The sequence below is a fragment of the Ursus arctos genome, unplaced genomic scaffold (assembly GCF_023065955.2).
Source record: "Ursus arctos isolate Adak ecotype North America unplaced genomic scaffold, UrsArc2.0 scaffold_5, whole genome shotgun sequence".
Lineage (NCBI taxonomy): Eukaryota > Metazoa > Chordata > Mammalia > Carnivora > Ursidae > Ursus > Ursus arctos.
The window spans coordinates 23,609,529-23,633,092 of record NW_026623067.1 but is presented as its reverse complement, the minus strand read 5'-3'; the positions used below and the strand labels follow the sequence as shown (position 1 = coordinate 23,633,092).

At 40.9% G+C, this 23,564-nt stretch overlaps 1 protein-coding gene across 8 annotated transcripts in view; it reads left to right on the top strand.

Annotated features, from left to right (window-relative positions):
• The window catches only part of CEP120 (centrosomal protein 120), a 74,115-nt gene that overhangs the window by 24,446 nt on the left and 26,105 nt on the right, over positions 1 to 23,564 (top strand). For 5 of the 8 annotated variants that reach the window (XM_044387353.3, XM_044387351.3, XM_026507841.4 and 2 more), the window contains 11 exons: positions 849 to 1,046; positions 3,262 to 3,489; positions 4,741 to 4,957; positions 6,028 to 6,205; positions 9,214 to 9,363; positions 10,050 to 10,232; positions 12,619 to 12,715; positions 12,815 to 12,967; positions 13,485 to 13,574; positions 21,567 to 21,659; positions 22,878 to 23,039. In XM_044387353.3, coding sequence (XP_044243288.3) covers positions 849 to 1,046; positions 3,262 to 3,489; positions 4,741 to 4,957; positions 6,028 to 6,205; positions 9,214 to 9,363; positions 10,050 to 10,232; positions 12,619 to 12,715; positions 12,815 to 12,967; positions 13,485 to 13,574; positions 21,567 to 21,659; positions 22,878 to 23,039 — 1,749 coding nt within the window. The remainder of the gene's footprint in view (positions 1 to 848; positions 1,047 to 3,261; positions 3,490 to 4,740; positions 4,958 to 6,027; positions 6,206 to 9,213; positions 9,364 to 10,049; positions 10,233 to 12,618; positions 12,716 to 12,814; positions 12,968 to 13,484; positions 13,575 to 21,566; positions 21,660 to 22,877; positions 23,040 to 23,564) is intronic. The other 3 variants (XM_044387352.3, XM_048220727.2, XM_048220725.2) reach the window with 1 other exon arrangement.

Below are 23,564 nucleotides of genomic sequence, written 5' to 3'. Positions count from 1 at the left end.
TGAGTATCTGCTGTATTATTTTACACGAAATGACGATTGAATATTTACTGCGTACTGAATATGGGGCTGTTTCATTCTAAGCAGGTAATTCTTTGATTTTCACGAACTCCACAAGCTGTGCTGTAGCTCTGCTTGGCCTGCCAGCATGTCTTAGATAGCAGCTCTGTTGTATGATAACTAAGATATGCTGAAGCCATCTTCTTTGACGAACACAAGAGCTGATTTTTAACAGCGTACTAGTGAACACTTAGAGTGTGTTTGGTGTTTTATGGGCCAGGAATCCATGTCTTTGCCATATGCGGCCATGAAACTACGAGCTTTGAGAAGTAACACTCCTATGAAAGGAAATAGCCTTTTGCAGCTGTTAATTTATAAGGTTCCCAAATTTGACAGAGTGGCTAGGAAGCGTTTTTCTTGAGGGCCTGGACTAAGGTGTCACATTTAATAGCTTGGATTACGGTTGTTTAAAACCCTCCTCTGATGACTGGAGAGGGTGGCAGAATAAGATGAAATAAGGTATATGGAAATAAAGCTCAGTTTAAAGTACTTGACCACTTTCTTCTAAAAGAACTTTCATGGACTCGTTCATGGATCAGATGAATAAAAAGTAAACTTGAAAATAACAGCAATCTTTAAAAATACTTTAGTCTCTGGGCTTTTCTAAGGTAAACCTTGAAAAATTAAACCAGTCATTTGGTTGTAATTTTTCAGAGATGTAGAAATTTTGAGTGAATTATTTCAAGACTTAGATCAGCATTTTGGCAAATATCTTGGCGTTCATCACACACGCATAAGCATGTATGATGGTTTACAAGTTAATGCTCTTTTCTTTTTCCTTGAATGTTTAGTTAATTCCATGTACCATGAAACTTCCAGAAAGACAGCCTGAGTTTTTCTTTTACTATTCTTTGCTGGGAAACGATGTTACAAATGAACCCTTCAATGATTTGATCAACCCAAACTTTGAGCCAGAGAGAGCATCTGTTCGAATACGTAGCAGCATAGAAATTCTTCGTGTTTACCTGGCTCTTCAGTCTAAACTACAGGTAAGTATTGCAGAAAATTGTTTTTTTTTTTTTTTAATTAGAGGTGATTTTTTTAGGCTTCAGAGAGGTACCTAAACCCTTACTTCAGTAGTGAAGATCATCTTTCTGCCACGTCATTTAATGTTTTAGCAATTACCCTGACTCGTAAAGGCCTAGCATAACTGTTACTTCAGAATTCTAGGAGATAAACTTCTTTACCTAGTTATTATGAAAAGAGGTGTATCAGTTGCCAGGCTTTAAGATAAAAAAATGGTTTGGAGCCTAAAGCTGTATGTGGGTTCAGGGAAAATTTCATCATTAACTAGTGGGCGTAGTAGCTAGGCACACACAGGTCACATGCTGGATTTTAGAGTTTATACACCTTATTGCTATTAAAAGCAAAAAACACAACTTTCTAAAGCCTGCCCTTGAATTCAGTACTTTGGTAAAGTAATTTTTTATTGGACTCCCTTCGAAAGTAAACCTTACGTAGTGAAAATGACTGTTTTATTTATTCCAATTGCTTTTAATCAGACTGAAAGGGGGTAGTTAAATAAAGGATTAGGTCGTCATTTGTTGAATGTGATCATTCATGAGATTTTGCTTGCAAATTTGGGTGGGAGGTGGGAAGGGGCATTCAGAAATTATAGTACTTATAGAACTATAATTTAGCGGTAATAGAAATTATAGAACTAGGGGGCGCCTGCGTGGTTCAGTCGGTTAAGCATCTGCCTCTTAATTTCAGCTCATGATCTCAGGGTCAAGGACTAAGCCCTGCTTTGGACTCCACGCTCAGCGGGGATCGGCTTGAGATTCTCTCTCTCCTCCTCCCCTGCCTGTGCCCTGTGCTCGCGCGCACGCGCTCTCTCAAATAAATACACCTAAAAAAAAAAAAAAATTACAGTAGAACTAAATTTTGGAGGTGGTTCTGCTAAACCCAGGAGACTAAATAGCCAAATATTATATAAAATGACGAACTTTTTTTTTTGTTTGTTTGCTGCATTTCATCTTTTCACATAGTTTTTAGCTTTCTAAAGATCTTGAATTTTTTTCTGTCTCTAACATACCAATCTTTACTGAAGTAATGACTTCTTTCTTAGGACTTAAATGTCCATGAGAATTAAACTAACAAATTCTTTCTCTCCAGCCCACCGCCAACATCATACCTAATAACATTAAAACTAAGCGACAGGTCACTGCCTACCTTGGAACTAAAAATAGTTTCATGTTGTGACTGCTTATTGTGCGTGTGAATGCCATGTTTGCCCATACAGTGAGGTAAAGTACTATAGTAGGTAAAAAACAAAACAAAAACCCAGTTTATACCGTATACCTGAACAGCCATTTTTTCCCCTGTGGTGCGTTTTTTTTTCCCCCTTAGAGATTTTATTTATTTGACAGCACAAGCAGGAGGAGCCTCACGCAGAGGGAGATGGAGTGGGAGCCGTATGCGGGGCTTGATCCCCAGATCCTGGGATCATGACCTGAACCGAGGGCAGAGGCTTCACTGTAACTGAGCCACCCAGGTGCCCCCTTTTTTCTATAGTTTCAGAAGGGAGTAATGTCGAAGTTTGATTAGGTATCAGTGATAAACAGTACAGCCCACCCAGGTATTCTATTTTACGTTGTACTGGTAAACACTGTTTTATATATAAAATCTAAAATCTAAAAAGCAGGAAAAGAGAAACACTGAAGATGTTCTATGGATGAATAAAACAAAATCATTTCAGGTTCTTTAGGGGCTGGATTCACTAACTTTTTTTTTTAATAACTGTTTAATGTTGAAATGGAAATAGAAAAAAATGCTTGAACTATTAGTTTTCTGTTTGCATTCGTGTATTCATGATATAGTTTGTGAAGCAGCATAGTAAAATATTAAAATAACCACAGCTCCTGAAAGGGAGAAGGGCGATCATGTATGAGTATACAGTAGTGAGAGAAAAAATGAAAGAGAATGGCTTTATTATGGAGTTCTTAGTAAATTCTGTGCCTTACCAACAACTTTAACCACCAAGTCTAAGAATCTATTACTCGCATGGACTCTGTGCTGAGCGGGAGTGTGGAGCCCGACACGGGGCTTCATCCCACGACCCTGAGATCGGGACCTGAGGCAAAACCAAGGGTCGGATGCTCAGCTGACCGAGCCACCCAGGCGCCCCTAACTTGCTGTGAAGTGTACGTGTTTAGGAGACAGGAGAGAATATGAAGCCTGTTTTGATTTTCTCTTTCACATTAGATCCATCTTTGCTGTGGAGACCAGTCCCTTGGAAGCACAGAAGTACCCTTAACTGGGCTACTGAAAAAGGGGAGTACGGAGATCAACCAGCGCCCGGTCACAGTTGAGGGTGCCTTTATTCTTGAGCCTCCAAACCGAGCCAAACAAAAGCTCGCCCCTATCCCTGTGGAGCTAGCCCCGACTGTCGGAGTGTCCGTGGCTCTGCAGAGAGAAGGCGCAGACGCCCAGGCAAGTAGTGGCCCCCCAGCCCCTCCTCCAGCTCCTGCGCGGTCACTCGGGACTACTCATAAAAGTTGAACTTGCTTGAGAAAGTATTTATTATTCTTAATTAGTGCCCTATATTATATGATACTTCCTTTCTGAAAAGTACTGTGACTTCCCAGCTATACTTCATTAAGTGTTTATACAGAGCCTTTGCATACAGTCTTTTTTTTTTTTTTTTTTTTTTTTTTTAAAGATTATTTGAGAGAGAGCGGGAGAGACAGCACGAGCAGGGCGAGGGGCAGAGGTAGAGGGAGAAGCGGACTTCCCGCTGAGCAGGGAGCCTGACACGGGCTCTGTCCCAGGACCTGACTCGAGATCATGACCTCAGCTGAAGGCAGATGCTTAACCGACTGAGCCACCCCGGCGCCCCCCCCTTTTTTTAAGGATTTTTTTATTTTTAGAGAGGAGGGGGCAGAAGGAAAGAATCTCAGGCAGACTCCCAGGTGCCCCCATATAGTCTTGTCATGTAGTAGGAACCATTCCCCCCACCCCCAACTCATGGTCAGTCATTGCCAGAAAAGAGACTCCTCTGAAAGAGAATGTTGTTAGACCTAGTTTCTGGGAATCTGCATTAATGGTAATGGTTTCGGTTGACTCAGCTGGAGCTGAGACAAAGTTCCTGGTTCATTGTTGCTTCGTGGCCCTAATACTCTCTTTAGGCAACAGACATGGGTATTTGCTTGGATGCATATATGTTTTTTGATTGTACGTAGCCCTAGAATCAACTTTCGTGTACTGTTCTTTTGAAGAACTGATCTTTATGTAGGTTATGAATTAAAGAGAGAAAAACAAAGTGAGAGTTTAAGTATATACATATATGCATATATTTTTAGAAGAAAGTTGAACAAAGGAGAGAAAGAAAGTCAGATACGTTTTTGTTTTAGTAACAGGCCTCCATTGTGTTTATGGCCTTGGTAATGATAACAACAACTATCCCCAAGGACACTTGGCCTGACTTGTTGTATCAAATATCCCTTCTTGCCAGTTAGGATGCATTTTGGTACTCAGCTCTGGATATCGTATTTCCTTCCTGTTCATCTTCCTTTTTCTGGTCCTAGATGCTATAAGAAAATTTGCAAATTATGAAGAAAAATAGACTAGGAATATCCAAACTGGGAAAGGAAGCTTATATTTTTAAAAAACAACGTCACGTTTTTGCTTAATTATGAAGGAAAGTGCTTTGCAAATTATACTTTATTTAAAAATTGTTTTTAGTCTTTAATTGACTTAAAGACCCAGAATGAACATGAGCTACAGCATTCAAAGAAGCGAGTTTTAACTCCTATAAAAGAGAAGACACTCACTGGGCCAAAGTCACCAAGCGTGTCCCCTGTTCCACCTCAAAACCCATCACCTCCCACAAAAGACGATGCAACAGGAAGTGAAGCAGAAAGCTTACAATATGATAAGGACACAAAACCAAATACAAAGGGTAAGATGTTCTTTTTACAGACTTTTTAGGTGTACATTTTGTAGCCATCTAACGATTAAGAGTTTTCACGGTTTATAAGTAAATTTTGAGCTTTTTTTTTTTTTTAAAGAGCCAATAATGTATGATGTAAAAAAAAAATTCAGTGTAAATTGAATCAAATTTAAATTGAGTCTATAACTTCATCATAGGATTTGCTAAAAGGTAAGGGAATTTTATCAGTGACTTTTATTTTAGAAACAGTAGCTTATTCAGAAGAAATTACAGAAAATAGGTCTTTGAAACATATTTTTAACTAGGAAACACTTAAATATTGTGAATTCACTGGAATTTCAGGGAGAAGAGCTACCGCCTATTGTAATAATCATTATACTCGTTTTTGATGCTCCAGTTAAGGGAGAGACTGAGAAAGGTTTTATCTGGTTTTATAAACTTTTCCCATCTGCTACATAAGGAACTGCAGTTACATTTCCTAGTGTAAGTAATTAGAATAGTGGTGGATTAGGAGTCGAAAGTTCGGGAGCAAGCGATCACTCGTCACTGAATAGCTGTAGGACTTGGGCTACTTGCTAAACATCTCCGGTCTGTAATAGGATTGGAATAGGTAGCTCTTTTTGTTAGACTATGTCATATGTGCCCAAACTACTTCTTAGAAAGTGCTGTAATTATTATCTGCAGAAAGTCTCAAGTACAGCCCTTCGAATACTAAGTTAAGTGTAGCTGCGTCTCGGCAGGAAGCTGGCGCCTGCCACGCTGCTGGCATACATCACGGCGTCGGTAACGTCCGCTTCTGTGTTTTGCAATCTGTGGGAAGAGTAAGCTCTTTTACACAGCTCTAAAGTGGGAATGAAAGCCTACATCATTCTGGGGAAGTCACTTAAAAAGTTGATGGCTCAGTTCATAACTTTATGAAAGTAAGTGATCAAATTCCTTGCTTGAAGGTAAATGATTTTTTTTTTTAAAGACACTGCCATATACTTAGCGTAAATGAGATATCTTTACGTGATATAAATAACTGAAGAGAAACTGTTACCAAGTGGAATTTTTTCGTTTGAATTTGTATGTTCATTTAGCCGTCAGCTCTTCTATACCTGCTTCCGTGGCCCAGCCGGTGCCTGCGTCCCATGCTTCAGAAACAGCCTCAGGACAGAAGATTGCTGTGCCAGCGACATCCCATCATTTTTGCTTTTCAATAGACTTAAGGAGTATTCATGATTTGGAAGTCGGTTTTCCAGTCAACTGTATATTAAGGTGTGATCTGCTTTTGTCTCCAAGTATTATTATTTTTTTTTTTTTAAGATTTTATTTATTTATTCGACAGAGATAGAGACAGCCAGCGAGAGAGGGAACACAAGCAGGGGGAGTGGGAGAGGAAGAAGCAGGCTCATAGCAGAGGAGCCTGATGTGGGGCTCGATCCCATAACGCCGGGATCACGCCCTGAGCCAAAGGCAGACGCTCAACCGCTGTGCCACCCAGGCGCCCCCCCAAGTATTATTTTCTGAAGAGCAATGCCTTTCCTCTCTTTGGGAATTACAGAGGGAAAAATAGCACCAAAGAAGTTCAAACAGTTGTTAAACCCATGAACCGAAAAGGGGGCCAGGCTCTGTCCTTATGGCTTTGAATTTAAACCAGGGCGGCATTGGTGGTAGGAGAGCTCATACTAATTGTAGGTATTTATGACAATTTATTCATGCTCCTTTGTAAAAAAACAAAAAAACCCAAAAAAACTAAAGTGACTCTTGAACCCGAAAGTTGTTGTTCCTAGAAAAGGTATCCTAGGTCAAAATAAGGGAAGTGTGGTCTCTGACTTTTCTATAAAACTTCATTACAGTGGGAGGTTGTATTCTAATACCTACACATGGTAACGGAGACCATAAGAACCATACTTGGTGAACTGCAAGTGGAATGTGTTCACTCTGTTCCGTATAAAAAATTGAAATACATATATATATTTTGATCAGCTAAATAACTTTACTCAATAGCTTGTTTTTAACAGTAATACATTTTCATCAATTTCTTGGCTGAAATGTATATGAAATGTAATACAGTAATGTTTTAGTTTGGAGTATTTAATTTTTCCTTATAAATTTCTTTGGAGCAATCATTAGCATTTCTAATAAAGTTGTTGCTCTTAATGTGGTTAAATGCAGAAATCTTTCTGTCATTGGGGATGGCCATTGGCAGGAATGTCAGCCGCTACACAGTGCTCCCTGCTGTTATTTAAGGCATACCTGCTTTTCAGATGCATACATTATACTTGTATCTCCTTTTTCAATTGTTGGATTCTTATCAAGCTATTTCAAAGCCCTCTGGGTTTTGATGTAAGTAATGGACAGAATCAAAGGGACCCAACACGGAGTCGGATTGTGAATTCACAGAACAGGAGTCTTTCCATCACAGCTTAAGTTTTGCTTTTTACCTCCTGTTAGAGGCTGAGAATCATTATGAAAATATTAGTTGAAAATTGAGGGCCAAAAAAAAGGCTTTTCTCTCACAAGGAAAGCTATTCTCAAAGGGTTTCTAGAACATCTCTTAATGGTTTTTAGAAGTATTTTTTACTTTCTATTTTAGCTTTTTGTCTTTCTCCCTCTACTTTTTAAACTGGGATCTCTTTACCGCTGCTAGTAAAGACTGTGATCTTAGGGTACGTAGAGATGCTGTTAGCCGGAAGTATAGAAATACTGGCATGATCTGAAATTAGAAGCTGGGAGGGGAAACCTTGTACCAGCCCACTTAGCAGGCACTCTTCATAGTTTTTGTGGTTCAGTCTTGTCCTGTGGGCCATTGGTTGAATCATGAAGTGCCTGCGTTATCCAGCAGTGTGCCTGGTATTAGGGGTTTATGGGCCACGTAAACAAAGAGCTCACCCTCGTGAAGAAGACAGATTGAGAAAGAAGGCGACGTGTGAGGAAGGCCAGAAGTCCAATTGGCAAAGAAAAGGGGGAAAGTATCATGAAGCAAGGACACAGCTGTGATTCACTTGATGACAAGGGCCACTGGTTCTGTCTTGGAATCATTTTATGGCATTTTTTAAAACACCGTGTAACTTTGAGTTTGATAAATTTTGTGGTGTCGTGCTCTCATGAGCTATCGTGAAATTGTAGTTGGCAACTGCATAATGGGATCTGTGAGATGACCTGCTTTCAGTGGATGTGTGATTATGTAGGAATTGAGTGAATGCACAGGATTCTTGTTGTAGGAAAAGCAGTTTTCTTTTTTTTTTTTTTTTTTAAGATTTTATTTATTCGACAGAGATAGACAGCCAGCGAGAGAGGGAACCCAAGCAGGGGGAGTGGGAGAGGAAGAAGCAGGCTCATAGCAGAGGAGCCTGATGTGGGGCTCGATCCCATAACGCCGGGATCACGCCCTGAGCCGAAGGCAGACGTGCAACCGCTGTGCCACCCAGGCGCCCCGGAAAAGCAGTTTTCACTACTAGGCTTTCAGCTCCAGTTTTCCTGACGAATAACAAGATACAAGATGAAACTTAAGCGAGCATTACTTCATTTTCACATTTGGCTTGAAATAGTAAGTTCTGCAGTAGTCAGGCATCCTCCCATTTGATCTGGTGTGGTTTCTGTGACGACAGGAAGAGAGTGCTGTTCCCCACGGATTCAGCTGCTTTCGTCCTTGATTCTCAAAGACTGAATACCAAGGGCGCACCCTTTTGACGCTGACTAGGAGTTTTTTAGCCCATAAACATCAAGACATTACTGAATAACGAAAATAAGTTTTGAAATTAAATTCAGCAGGTATTTCTTGAACGTTTACTAGGTGCCCCAAAGGGCTTCTTTGTTGCTGGGGGGGGCACGGATGGAAAAGGTGGGACCCGTGCCCTCAAGGATCTCCTGAACAAATGGCAGCTCGGTCTTTGTTCAGTAGCCTCATTGCCGTTCCTAAATCTTATTCTTACTTAGAATGTATCAAAATGATGATCTCTTCCTTATTTAGTGTCACTGCCTTCTGACTACGAGAGTTCTTCCCCGGATGGCCGTTCTAAGATCACTTGAAAGCAGCTTTGGGAACGCACGCTGTACACATGACGCATTTTGTCTAAAATTGCTCTAGTTTCTATATCAACACTCACAGCGTTTGCAGTGTTTTAAAGTTGGTGATAGGACTAAAACCGTCATGTATTTGTACCACGTACCTATTTTTAAAATTGCATTTGTTCATTATATTCACATTATACTTTAAGAAAACAGACTGTGAGTCTTCTCTGTCGTCCGTATCACGGGATGCTGTTTTTCTTCAATTCTAGGTACTCTTATCCATTCTTTGGCAGCGCAGCTCCGATTATGACTAATCCTCCGGTAGAAGTTCGCAAAAACATGGAAGTTTTTCTTCCACAGTCTTACTGTGCATTCGACTTTGCAACCCTGCCTCACCAGCTGCAGGACACCTTCTTACGGTAACATACACGCGGCGCGTGCGGTACATTTCTGTCTGTTAACAAGAGGAAGCCCTGGACTTCTGGATTCACAACAGTCAGGGCGCATGAAGACCCAGAAACAGATGTGCTAACAGTGTCTGTGATGCGTGTCCTTCCCCTAGAAAGTTTTATATAGTTACGGAGGCTCTTCGTCGATTTGGATGTTAGACCTGCGTTAACACAATCTACGAGAAAAGCAGCTTTGGAAAGCAGTCTTGTTTTTTCATACTACATGAAGAGAGATAGGAGCAAGCTGTTTAGTTTTGATTACTGATTCACCAATTGACTGTCGTGTATTATTTGCTTTTTCTGAGACGTCATCTGTACACGATGGAGGTGTTAATCCAGCTGTCTGAATTGGATTTGTGAAGAGAAATGAGATCTGAAATGTCTTTTTACTTTCTCAGGGTATCACCATTCAAATGTATATATTAATTTAAAGGGAAGAAGGAAGAGTAAAAAAGAATAGTATTTGAAGGTGTTTTCTTTATTGCACAGAAAGAGGTGTAGAAAACGTAATAGTGTTTTCTGTTTGTTACCTGTGGAATCGAGCCTTTCTGATCGAGGTAACAAAAACATCTTTGAATATATTTAGGGAACTTAAAGATGTTAGTGACTTAGTTCAGAACTGATAGATAATGAACACTTGTTTCTCTCTTCCTCAGGATTCCATTGCTGGTTGAATTATGGCACAAGGATAAAATGAGTAAAGATTTACTTCTGGGAATCGCCAGAATCCAGCTTTCTAACGTCTTGTCTTCAGAGAAAACCCGCTTTTTAGGTTCCAGTGGTGAACAGTGTTGGCGTCAAACTTACAGTGAAAGTGTGCCTTTCATAGCAGCGCAGGGGTAATGCATTTCCCAGAACTGGTCTTTGCTTGCTTTGTATTCTCATTAGCTGGGTACAGCCTTGTCCTTTCCTGTCACCTTTGTTCTCCTCTCTCTCCTTTGACCGATGGGGGCTATGTTCTAATTTGCTCTTTAGCCTTCTTAAGCTTTCTGGTACCACTGTACTGTACCCTATGGTGCTGTTAACACTTAGACTCTTAAGTATTTCCTCCCCCCTCTTAAGCCTGACAATTGTAAATTCTGGCCATTTTGTTAATTTAGTAATTCCAGGTCAAATTGATAATGTATTGTTACATTGTCTTGCATTGGGAATGACTGTTGTTCTGCTTGACAGATATTTTTTTTTTTAAGATTTCATTTATTTATTTGACAGAGACAGCCAGCGAGAGAGGGAACACAAGCAGGGGGAGTGGGAGAGGAAGAAGCAGGCTCCCAGTAGAGGAGCCTGATGTGGGGCTCGATCCCATAACGCCGGGATCACGCCCTGAGCCGAAGGCAGACGCTTAACGGCTGCGCCAGCCAGGCGCCCCTGCTTGACAAATATTTTAACTTCTGCTTCAAATCTAATTTCTGAGGCTGTTACAGATGTTCGGCACTTTAAAAAGAGTATTGTTTTTCTGCCCTGGGATTTATTGCCATAGTGGAAAACTGAAGTTCACACATGTCTTACCCAAAAGACATCTTTTGAGGGATCCTTTTAAATGTAGCAACAGAAGTTTAAACAAGCTTTAACATTATACATCACATGCCTTGATTTTTGAATTATAATTAGAATGTAGAAAGAAATCAGGCTCAGTAAAAAGCTGAGATCTAAAAGTAGTATTGAAATCCCTTCCCCTGTTCTTCCCCACCTCTAGTCACTTGAAAAAGTGAAGAGTGGAGTACAACTTTGACTCATTTGGAGCTCTGGGAACAGTATCAGATACTCTGCTGAACTGAAAATTCTTTTAAAAATACCATTCTTGGGGTGCCTGGGTGGCTCAGTCAGTTAAGCAGTTCAGTCAGACCTGCTTTTGGCTCAGGTCATGGTCTCAGCGTCCTGGGATCAAGTCCTGAGTCAGGCTCCTTGCTCAGCAGGGAGCCTGCTTCTTCCTCTCCGACTCCCCCTGCTTGTGCTCTCTCTCTTGCTCTGCCAAATAAATAAAATCTTAAAAAAAAAAAATGCCATTTTTTGGTCACATTAAGTAGAAAATCATGAAAATAATCAGATCATTACTTGTTATTTTAAATCTATGGGTTATGAATATTAACTTTTATTGCCCTGCTCTGTAGACAGAAAAGTTTTAGGAGACTTAGGTACGATAGTGCTTCATTTTGTTTTCTTCATGTCTTCTAAAATCTGTGAGATTAGAAGAAAATGTGAAAATTGGTTATTGAGGGTTTGCTCGTGTGGGTTCCATTCACTGAAGTTGTGTTTGACCAAGGATTTGTGGAATAGATTTTAGACAGAGCTACGTTTCTTGTAGCCAAGATTGTATTTTCTTCTAACATTTTAGTAAACACTCCTTGTAGTTCTCTGATAAATCCTCATTCTAATAAAAAAGTATATATAATTAACAAATTTTCAGGAATTACCCTGGAGCAACACTCACATCGAGTAAAAGATTTATGTACAAGTGCTTCATCCCAGGAAAAAAAGTAGAATAAGAATTCAGAATATATATAATCAAGATTGGGGAAATTGGTTTTTTCCCCTTAATTTGGCTATATAAATTCATTAGGATATTTTACAGGCATTGAAACTTACTTTTTTTTTTTTTAATATTTTATTTATTTATTTATTTGACAGACAGCCAGCGAGAGAGGGAACACAGGGGGAGTGGGAGAGGAAGAAGCAGGCTCATAGCGGAGGAGCCTGACGTGGGGCTCGATCCCATAACGCCGGGATCACGCCCTGAGCCGAAGGCAGACGCTTAACCGCTGTGCCACCCAGGCGCCCCTGAAACTTACTTTTTGAGTTAATGTTGATGACATGAGAAAAGTGGTCCAGGTGGAAATGGGAGAAAAAGGGACAAAATGGTTTGATCTTAACATAGATGAGTGCATGACCCTCTGCACATACATAAAACAGAGGAGAGGAAGGAAATGAAACTTAGGCAGTAATTACCTATGGGCATTAAGATTTTAAGATTCTCCACATCAACAGTGTGAGAGGTCAGTTTTTAGTAAATGTGGGTATGTACTAATGTGAGCGTTCGTGCTCAAGTAAGATCCTGTGTGTGGAAGGTCTTGAAGCCTACAGCACGTACTGCGGTTGGAGTAGCAAGAGTGCCAGGTTATAGGAAATGTGACTTGGTCACATGCTGCTATGGCATTGGGCAAATAAAGGGAAAAATAATAGAAATGGGTTTCTGTGAATTTTAAGTATTTCTGATTTCATCTGTAGGTCAAACAACAGGATAATGGATCTTTCTTACACAGTAACTCTGGAAGATTATGGACTAGTAAAAATGCGGGAGATTCTTGTCTCTGATTCATCTCAGGTCAGTATCAGTGAAAGTGAAACCTGACTCTTCACAGTGGATCTCACGCGCCACGTGTGTGAGCGTGTTTGTTTCAATTCGTTTCCATTCATGTCTCAGGGTTTACCTGCCGTGCAACAGAAGCCGTCTTCCGTTCCTCCAGCACCTTGCCCTTCAGAAGTCCAGATAGAGCCTCGAGAAACCCTAGAATACAGAGCAGCACTGGAGCTGGAAATGTGGAAAGAAATGCAAGAAGACATTTTTGAAAATCAGGTTCCTTTGTCTACCGACTACATTTCTTTCTTCTCCCTATGGCTTTTCTCTCTCTGTTCCATGGGTACCCTACCCAGTCCTTCTGAATAGCAAGGATGCTTTACTCTTACAGAAAACAGAATTAGAAAATACTCGATAAATGACAGCTGGGCAGAAGCCCTGCAGAGGGATTCCCCTAAACTTTCTCCATGACTCTGGGGCAGATTAGGACTGAAGGTTGGAAGTCAGAGATGAAAACTTGAATGTTTTAATTCCAGGCCCTTGTGCAGCCAGCAATCCTCCTCCTGGAGCCAGCCATCATCTGTCTTGAAACGAGAGTTAAAGAAGCAGTCTTGCCATTAGCTTTATATTCATATGGGCATTCCTTCCCTCAGGCCTTCTCTTCGTTCGGGTTAAGAATAAAAGAGAATTTCTGAAAGGAACATATCGGTGAACAGTATTGTTTACCGGAGAACAGCTGATTTGTGTGTTTGAAATACTGATATGTTTTCTGTGACTATTTGTCTTCCTCTTGTAGCTGAAGCAGAAGGAATTGGCCCATATGCAGGCTCTTGCAGAGGAATGGAAGAAGAGGGACCGAGAGAGAGAATCACTTGTGAAGAAAAAGGTAATAACTTCTATAGAAATCGAAGGCAGAAAGGAAAAATATTGATAGTGTCTTGTACATGCATTAAAGAAAATCTGTGGACTGTCACAGTACAATGGTTGTACACTGGCTTGGATCAAGTGGACGAATACGTCAGGAGTAGGAGGAAGGCCTTTCTCTGTAAGGTGTTTGGTGCTTTTTCGATTGAACCCTGCAAATGTATTATCTTTCGAAAATGAATACTGTAGGAAAAAGCCTACTTCTGTATGAACAAGGAATATAGCTCACTTAAGTATATATAAATGTTATAATTTGTTAATAAAAGAGCATCAGAAACTTACAAGCTCTTTTTAAGAATTTAATTCTGGAATAAATGACATCTTTAAAAATAACATGAGACCATCTGATCTTACTCCAGAAAGCAAAAGTTCAGTACTTACCTATTAACACTCAAGTTCTTGAGCAAAACAAAAACCCTGAAAATTAGAGTTGTTTCAAATGTTGAAATTGAACTTTCCTATTAGTGATTAGTGATGTACCTGTAAATGGGAGAAGACAACAATGGCAGGATGGTTTGCTATACTCGACCGAGAGATAGGAGCAGGGTGCAGACTAGAATATTCTTGAAAGTTATTTTCTTCTCTGACTTCAGCTACTTATATTTAATGGGTAGTTATTGACATGCTTGGGATTTTTTTGTTCTTGTTCTTTGTTTTGGGTTTTTATTTTTAGTATGCCTGGGTTTAAATCTGTTTTGCTCTTGGTTTTCCATTTGTTCCATCTTAGTTTTTTGTTTTTTGGTGGGTTTTTTTGGTCTTTTTTTTTTGGATTTATTGACTTTTTTTATGATCCCATTATATTTTTACTATTGCCTTATTGTATCTTTGTTTTACTACCTTTTTTTTTTTTTTTTGGTGGTTGCTTCAAGTTTTACAATACTCAGCTTTAATTTACCACAGTATGCCTCCAAATGCCGTTATACCACTTCATGTGCAGCTTCAGAAGTTTACAACAGAATGTGTCCATCACGTGTCCTTTGTATTGTTACCATCGTAGATTTTGCTTTTACATGTATTACCCTAAAATTTATTTTTGCTTTAAAGAGTTTTTAAAGAGGTCAAACTCTGAGGCAGTAGTCTTTTTTCATGAGCCAACTACATGACATTTCTTGTAGTATGGGTCTGACGGCAATAAATGCTGTCAGCTTTTGTGTGAAGAAGTGTTTCTCTCCCTCTCGTTGTGAAATAAATATATTTCACTGGGTATGAAATTCTGGTGACAATTTTTTTGTTTCAATCTTGAAAGTTGTTTCATTTGCATTTTGGCTTGTGTTGTTTCTGATGGAAAACCTCCTGGCCTTTTTACCTTGGGCCTCCATCTGTAATGTCTCTTTTTTTCTTTGAACTGCTTTTAAGATTTTTTTCTTTATCACTAGTTTTCAGCATTATGATTTTGATGGGCCTTGTGGGTGTGTGTGTGTGTGTGTGTGTGTGTGTGTGTGTGTGTTCATGTGTTCACCCTGCTTGGAGACTTTGAGCTTCTTGATTATAGGGTTTCCTCAAGTTTGGAGCAGTTTTGGGTTTTTACTGCTCAGAATTTTTCCCTGTGTCACTTTGTCCTCTTGTGCTTAGATTGCAATGTACATGTATCTTAGACTGCTTGACATTGTCCCAGTGAGAGGTGAATTACTTTTTAAGTCTTTTTTTTTTCTTCTGAGTGCTTCATTTTGGGTAATTTTTTTTGCTGTGACTTCAGGTTCGCCTGTCTCTTCTTAAGGGTCTAATTTGTCATGAATCCAATTGAGCATAATTTATCATTTCATATACTGCACTTTTCATCTCTGAAAGGACCATTTGGGCTTTCTTTTTTTTTTTTTTTTTAAATATTCTACTTTTCATCATGTTCGTGTCTTCCTCTGCATTTTTCACTATGTGCAATATATTTATAATATGTTATCTACTAGTTCCAACATCTCTATCATTTTGAGATCTCTTTCTGTTGCTTTTTCACCTGTTATAGGTTACATTTTTCTTCTTAGTACGGTGGGTAATTTTTGGTTAGATACCAGAAATTGTGAAGTTTACATTGTCAATTGCTGGATCTCGTTGTGACGTGAAGTTACTTGAGATGAGTTTGATCCTTTAAAGTTTGGCTAGGGTGAGTTGAAAACATCCCGTGGCCTTGCTCTCCGTAGCATTATGTAGATGCCTGGTATGTCACAGGGTCTCTCCCCTCGGACAGGGAGGAATGCACACTCCTCTCAGGCCTGTCTGAGCTCTGGGAATGCTTCATCCTAGAGCTTTCCAGTGGTAAAGGCCCCAGCCATAGGGGGTTTCACCTCAGACTGGAGCGGACTACTCTGCAGGTCTCTGGTGCTCTCTCTCTCTCTGTGTCTCTCCTCTCCTCATGAACTTGACTTGCCTCAGCCTTTTCAGTCTGCTGTCTGTTGCCTCAACTCAGCCAGATTGCGAGGTTCTGCTGGGTCCCCCCCTTCTCTGAACTAGAGTCTGGAAAGTGCCTCTGGGAAGTCCTCTAGAGTTCCTGGTAGGGCCTCATTTGTTTCTGCTCTGTCACGGATGATGGTCCTGAGCGGCCCATTGTCCAGTGTGTGAAAGCACTTGTTTCGTGTGGGTTGTTGAATTTGTGTGTGGGGGGGGCCGGGCAGTTAGTCTTGTATGGGTAGACTGAGCCAAAGCCCCCCAGGCCTTTGACTTTAAAGTAACTGTTTCAACTTTATCTCCCTTAATTCTCAACCATTAAAAATGTGAGAAACCAGTGAGATAAAAGAAAAATATAATAGGACCTCTCCAAAGCGTCTGTTCTTAAATACTCAAATAACCAAAATTAAAAAATTAGAGGCCCTCACACGTACTTAAACTTTATAGTAGTTGGACTAAATGTGACTTTTACATCAAGTAGCATTTATAGTTCTCAAGTTTCCTTTATGAATTGAATTTGAGTGAGCCATAAAATATTTAAAGTTTTTGAATTTTTCATTTAGCTTCTAAGGCAAGATGAGTTTATTGTTGAACCATTTTTTAAATGCTGTTGAAGCGTTTTCCGGGGTTGAGGTTTGCAAAAGTCAAATCTTGAAACATTTTTTAGTTAATAATTTTGACAAATCCAACTTGTGCCCTAATTGAAGTTTCAATTGAAAAAAAAAACAAAACAGAGTTTTTGTGTAATGAGTTGGGAAAAAAAAAGTCGAAGTGATTTTTGGTTGGTTGTCATTTTGCTATTATCTTTTCAGTTGACTTCCAATATGTACAATTTCTCCTACATTTCAGCTTGAATTGACAGCTTCTGACTAGTTAATAAGAACTCTGCTCAGAAAATGGAATATGATACCTGTCTAGTAAATACGGCTCAGCTGTTTATTTGACTTAGTCATGTCAAAAAGTACATTGGATGTTGCCATTTTATTTCAACCTAAATACATTTGAGAGTAACAAGTCATGCAGTGTAACGTGTGCTCTGTCTTGCAAGAATATGGCCAACTAGGATGAGATCTGTTTTCTAAAACTTGATAACAGTTACTGTAAAATTGAGTCTGTGGGGAGAAAAAAAGCAATTTTTTTCTCAGTAGGATGAAACCTTTTCAAGCTAAGTTCTCAGAGAACCTCACTGTACTATTTCTAGGTCTAAAATGTATGGAGCCTTTTCAAAGTTGACTTATTTCCACTTTACCTGTTTTCTTCAAAACAATGTATAACTTCAATATTTAGAAAGTTTACCTGAAGGAGTCTGGATAATATTGGTGGCACATTATGCAGACATTTAAATTTCTTTTTATTTCTGCTGTTCGGCACAAAGTAACTGGTCAGTAGTAGAATGGAACTCATTACTTCTTGTGAGGAGCTTCCATCTTGCCTTACCCAAAAGATGCTAATAGCCAATAGCCCCCCAATTCAGGATGTGGTAGTGAAGGAGTATCTGTAGTAAATAAAACTACATAGAGTCAGATCTCAAAGATACTAGTGTTTCATAATTATAAATTAATATTTTAAGCTTATGATAGGCATCTAATGATATATATCGTTGTGGGTGATTGGGTTTATTAATCTATCAGTTGATGTTTTTTGGTCATCTTTTGGGACCATTTTGGAGGGATTATTTTGTTACCTGAGAAGGGGCCTTGGCGGGGGGAAGTGAAATATACCAAATCTTTATTTCCAGAAAGCAGTGTATTGCTAGTGACTTGGTTGTACAGATTGATGTGCTAAACCCGGTTACTGTTAACTAACGAATGTGTCCGAAACTACTATATGAGTCTGGTACTTGGGTCCTGTCCTGCCTTCTGCATAGCTGAGATCATGTTTATTCTGTCTTTTACGTGACTTCCCATCAGATAGCTAAAGATTGCTAGCGTGCACCCACAAAGAAGGAAGACCTCAGTTCTACATGAGGGAGTAATATGAGGAAGCCTTTCACGGATAAGATTATGCTTTCATTTTGATAAAGATTAGTAGATACTTCTAGGTGGCCTCGAGGGACATTCCAAACAAAGAAGTTTGAAATAGGCTTGGCATTAAGAAAAGGACGTAGTTTGATGTGGGAAGAAGGGAGGAAAGGGTGTGCCTCAAGAAATAAAGCATAGAGCGTTTATGGAATTAAATGCTCTCCTGTTCCATTTTGAGGAGGTTAGACTTGATCCTGCACACTTTCTCAGCCAGGGTTTCCTGAGAGAATTAAGCCCTAGTGCCTGACAGCGTCCACTGTTGCTAACGGATTAACTCGATCCTACGCTTCCACGCTGGGAGAGGTTGTGTGCCATTTTAGGAGAAGACAGAGAAAATAATTACTTGAATAATTTTTTATGTTCTGTGGTTCAGCTGATAGCCCAGCTTGGGTAAGGTAGAAATTAGAGAAACGTATTTTTTTAATGAAGACTTTTACGTAAGAGAACAAGGAAATGGGGTTTTCTTGTTAGAACAGTCCTTCTGGTGGAAGTATAGTGGACACGATGGAGGAGGGTGAAGCTCAGGTCAGGAAGACCAGGCAGGCAATAATACATATAAAAGAAGACGAAGGCTGAAAAGTCAGAGCGGCGATCAGGTGGTGGAGAAAAGGGGATGGGAGTTGAAGGGAGTTAAGGAGGTGTAAGATGGGAAGCCTTCTAGGATACTCATTGCTACCCCCACTCCTCCTCCTCTCCCTAATCAGCTCATTCTCTCTCCAGAACAATCTGCAACCAACCCTCCGTCATCCTCACCCAGTTTGATCGTTCCTTTCTAAAACACGTCTCTGCTTGACCTCTCCTCCCGTACGTAATCCTTGTACTGTTCTACTGAACTCACTGCTCTCCCCTTCCCAGTTGTCCTGCTGGATCATTTCTCCCCCCTCAGCCCCTGCTGGGTTTATTGGCGTGCCCCAAGGCGCAGGCCTTGAATCTCTTTTCTGTTTTTACATTTCTTCACGTGTTGTGATCCACTTTCTTACTGTCATATACGAGTTAAATACGAGGATGCATATTATATATAACATATATGTATAATGTATAACATGTCTCTACTTGCATCTCCTGCCTCTTCTCTGGACTCTGCACTTGGCCGTTGGCACCGCCCACTGACTATCTCAGAAGTGACGCAAATGTACCCTGTCTAAAAACAAGCTCTGTATCTCCCTCCTGTAGAAATTTGTTCCTGTTGATTCCCCGTCTTAACAAGCGGCAGTACCTTTCAGTCAGCTCCTCAGGCCCCGAGGCAAGTTCTCCTTGACTCTCTGATTCCACATCTCGTTTAATAGCAATTCTTCGTGGCTCCACATCGAACATGTGTCCTGGAAACGAACCTCTTGCAGCCACCTCCTTCACGACTTTCGGTCTCTCCGTCACTTTTTCCCTCAGTGTCCCTTCCTCTTTCCTGACCCCGGTGGCTGGTTCTATCCGTATCAGCCAAGAGTGAGGCTTTTAAACCAGAAGTCAGATGATGCACTCGTCTGTCTAAAACCTGCCATACTCCTCGTGGCACATAGAAGAGAACTCACGTTTTCGACCAGGGCCTACAAGCTCTGTGTGATCTCTCTCCTAGCTTCCTCTGTGACCTCACTGCTGTCAGCCTTCTGCTACCGTCTGATCTTACCAACCTGTCGTAGTTCCTCGGACGTGCTAAGCCTGCTAAGCCGCGTCCCCACCTCAGGATCTATAGAATGTCCTTTTGTTAGAAGTACTTTCTGGTCTCGGTTCAGGATAATCTGAGTGGGGCCTTCTCTGATCATTATCTCCAAAATAGGCCCCCTTCCTTTGCTCCCAGCCACTAACTAGACACTCGTTCTGCTTATTTTCCTCTTGGCATTTACTTAGGATTGCATTACGTATCCACTTCCTTGTTCATAGTCGGCCTTCCCTCAGAATATAGGTATCACAGGACTTTCTTTTGCCTACACCTGCTAGGTTTCAAATAGATATTTGTTATTTAAGTGAGGATGGATTCCCGTTTTTATACATGTTTGAGTTGGAGAGATATCGGGAGTATTGCCACACGGAGCAGATCCTTGGGCTTAGAGGTCGGAGTCTCTGGAGGGGGTTTTGACGTGGCAGTCTGGATTTGGGAGTTCTCCGTATGCGTGGTGGTAGGTGGTTCGGGGCATCCGTGGAGGTCACGTAGCAGGAAGGGAGACCTCCGGAGACAAGGCTTTAGGAACGCACGCATTTGCGCTGCCAGAGGCAGAACATTGGAGTTCTGACTCACCATCCTGTTTCCCGATCTCTGCACGACTTTATAAGGAGGTAGGGCACACTTAGTTGTTTTGTTTTTAGATAAACCCCAAATAGGTGGTAGAGTTAACAGAATTCTTACGTAAGTGATCACGACTGGTTGGTATGTTGGGCCTAAATCACTGAAATGAAGCTCAACAAGGAGAAATGTCAAATTCTGTAGTCACGACAGTCTTTTGGACAATAGGTATGCGGGGATAGTTGTCCCAGATTTAAAAACAAAAGCCTTGGGGGAATGTCTGTGACATAGCAAATGGCGTGATTAGGAGCCCGAAATAGCACATGCGATTTCTGACAAAGGTAATGGACTTGCTGTTCTGGCCTCTGGCGAGGGACATTCTTTGGCTTCTGAAGTAGTGAGATCACATCTGGGTACCACATTTTTTAAAAGACTTAGTCTAGAACCTAGAGTCTAGATTAAATCCGAGATATTAGATGATGTGAAAATCATAATATGTGAATAATAGCTAAAACTCATGTTTATCTTGGAGAAGAAAAAAAACCAGGAGGATATATGATGGTTATCACCAGATTCAAATATGTGAAGATAGATTTTTTTTTCTTCTTTGGAGGGGTACAAGTAAGGTTCAGGAGTGGATGGGCCTGGGATCTGGAGAGTAGTTGGTAAGGGTAGAAAAACTGGTTCAGAAAGTCCTAGTGAAAACGATCAGTTAGAAATGAGAGCTAGGAAACTGTCAGAGTCCTCCATGCTGTGTAGGCTGAGGTAGCAGACCTCTCATTCTGAACGGGACTCACAGGGTCAGAGAGCAGAGCAGGACTGCAGGCCCAGGCAACCAGGGTGCTAGGCTTGGGACTGAAGCAGGGAGTGCGGCTTCAGAAGCAATCTGGAGGTCAGTTGTTGGAACTGCAGGAAGGAATCCGATCTGAACCAGGAGGAGGACGGACTTGAAACTGACTAGCTGATCCAGCACCAGGATTATTCTAGGGAAGGAGGGTAAGTGATGAAGGGGCCATCAGCGGAATACCGGGGTATTGACCAAGGCAGATTTTAAGGAGCTAGATGTTGACTCAACATAGGATTTTACTAGCAGTTGATTGTCCAGTGGGAGAAAGAGCTTCCTCAGGAAACTGAATGTCACTAGACATAGCCAAGCAGAAGCTAGATGGGCTTCCTTCCTTAGAGTACTAGAATGAATTTCTGCTTTGAATTGGTGGATGGAATTCGTGATTTTCCTGTTGGCACATCTTGTGTTTCAGTAAGTTACAGTGTATGCATCGTCGACTTTGTTCATTTTTGAATTTGGGGAAAAGGTAATTTTTCTTTTATTGTACTTTAGGTGGCTGAATATACTGTTCTAGAAGGAAAACTTCAAAAAACCCTAATTGACTTAGAGAAGCGAGAGCAGCAGCTTGTCCTCGCAGAATCGGAGGTAACTGTATTCCTCTATCGTACGTCTTCATTTCCCAGAATCTGTGTTCTAGGTACATACTGTTATTTTATCTTTCCTTTATGCTTATACAAAATCCATTTCATGGAAACGGTCTTGTAGGCATGATGGAGAAAAGTGCTGTTCAGTAGTGGGTCAGAATGTGAAGAGCAGATAGTGAAGTATTTATTAGAAATGTTAACTGCTACTCCTCCAGCTTTGGCTGATGTCTACAGTGGTAGAGACTTTTGGTTAAGTTTCCATTATGGGGAAGGGAGGGATAGTTGAACTACCTAGAGAACAGAGAAAATGTAGCCCAGGCTCAGTGGCCGAAGTAAGAAGGGAATACCCATCTTTGTTGCCCATTAAAGGTTAGAGCCAAAGGACGGATGAAAACCTCTGTTCCTGCTCCGCCTAGTTAGCGATTTTGTTAAGTCGTATTACGTTTTGCCCTAAATGTTGATTTAAATTGCTACAAAAGTCATTTCAAAAAAATTAGAATTTCTCCCACATTAAATTTATATGCCCCTTCCCTAACCACAGGTGTTTTTCAAAAATTTTCTCCACATCTCTCTCCAACTTTGTCCCCATAGATTTTCTGTAATTTCTAAATGGATTTGGAAACAAATATTTAAGGTCGAACATTAATACCAAGGCTCAGTCACCTCCTGTGTTACTAGGCAGAATGTAAGAAATTTTGTTTTTAGTAGGCTACACCCTGAAATCAAGAGTTGGCTGCTTAACCAACTGAGCCACCCAGGCACCCCCCCCATTTTTTTTAAAGATTTATTTATTTGAGAAAGAGCGTGTGTGTGAACAAGGGGGGAGGGAAAGAGAGAATCTTAGACGGAGTCAGATGCTTAACTGAGCCACCCAAGCATCCTCAGAATATAAGAAATTTCTAAAGAAGAAAAGAAACTTGCTTAGGTAATACAGTGGGTTTTATTCAAATAGCAGTTTTAAGTGACGACAGCCTTTTCAGTTGAATTTATGCAGGTCATATGTGGAGTTTTGGATATACTTTTTGTATTAGAATTAAATGAGGACAGATTAAAATGTAGAATTTCAGTACGTTTAAACGTTACCTCTCATAATGGAAAAGGCTGTGGAGATCAGTTTGTAAATATTCCACACACTGACTGTATACAAGGATAACAGACGACTGAACAGAGTCACGTAGCCAGGGGCAGGCCAACCTCTTACAGACGCACTTGTCGTCAGGTTCAAAGAGAAAGGAAGGAACTGAAGTTGGAACGTGAGCGGAACCTGCAAGAACTTCAGGACTCTATCCGGAGGGCCAAAGAGGACTGTGTCCATCAGGTGGAACTAGAAAGGCGGAGGATGAGACAGCTGGAAGACGACAAGGTCCGGCTACAGCAGCAGGTGGGGCTCGCGCCCGCGCACTCACAGCTTAGCCGTAGTCACTGAAAAGTGAGAGAAATACACCGTCATTCGAACTATTGATCGTACTGATCGCACCGAGATTCAGATATACTTTGTTTTCCTAAATCAAAGCTAAAGACTACAGTGGGATAATGTTCCTTCCGTTACCGTCATTCACATGAGCAGGAACTGAATTTCACTCCAAATCTTTTTTCCGATGAGTTTCGTTGTGGCCAGTACATGGTTCATGTGTCACTGGACCGAGCTCAGGTATGAGCCAGCCTTGGTAGCGAATGGGCTGTGCCCCCATCCCTCTCCCACTCCCCAGCCCCGTCACTCCCGCCAGGGGTCAGCGCAGCCTCCAGGGCCATGTCCCTTTCACTTGTCATCTGACTCACACTTACTTCCTCACTGGTGTTTGTATATCGTCTTCCCTCACCCTCCACACCACCATTCTCCTGCTTTGCCTCTACTTTTTCTGCAGGCTTCTTTTCGTTTTTCTAGCCATTCAGTGTTGGCCTCCCT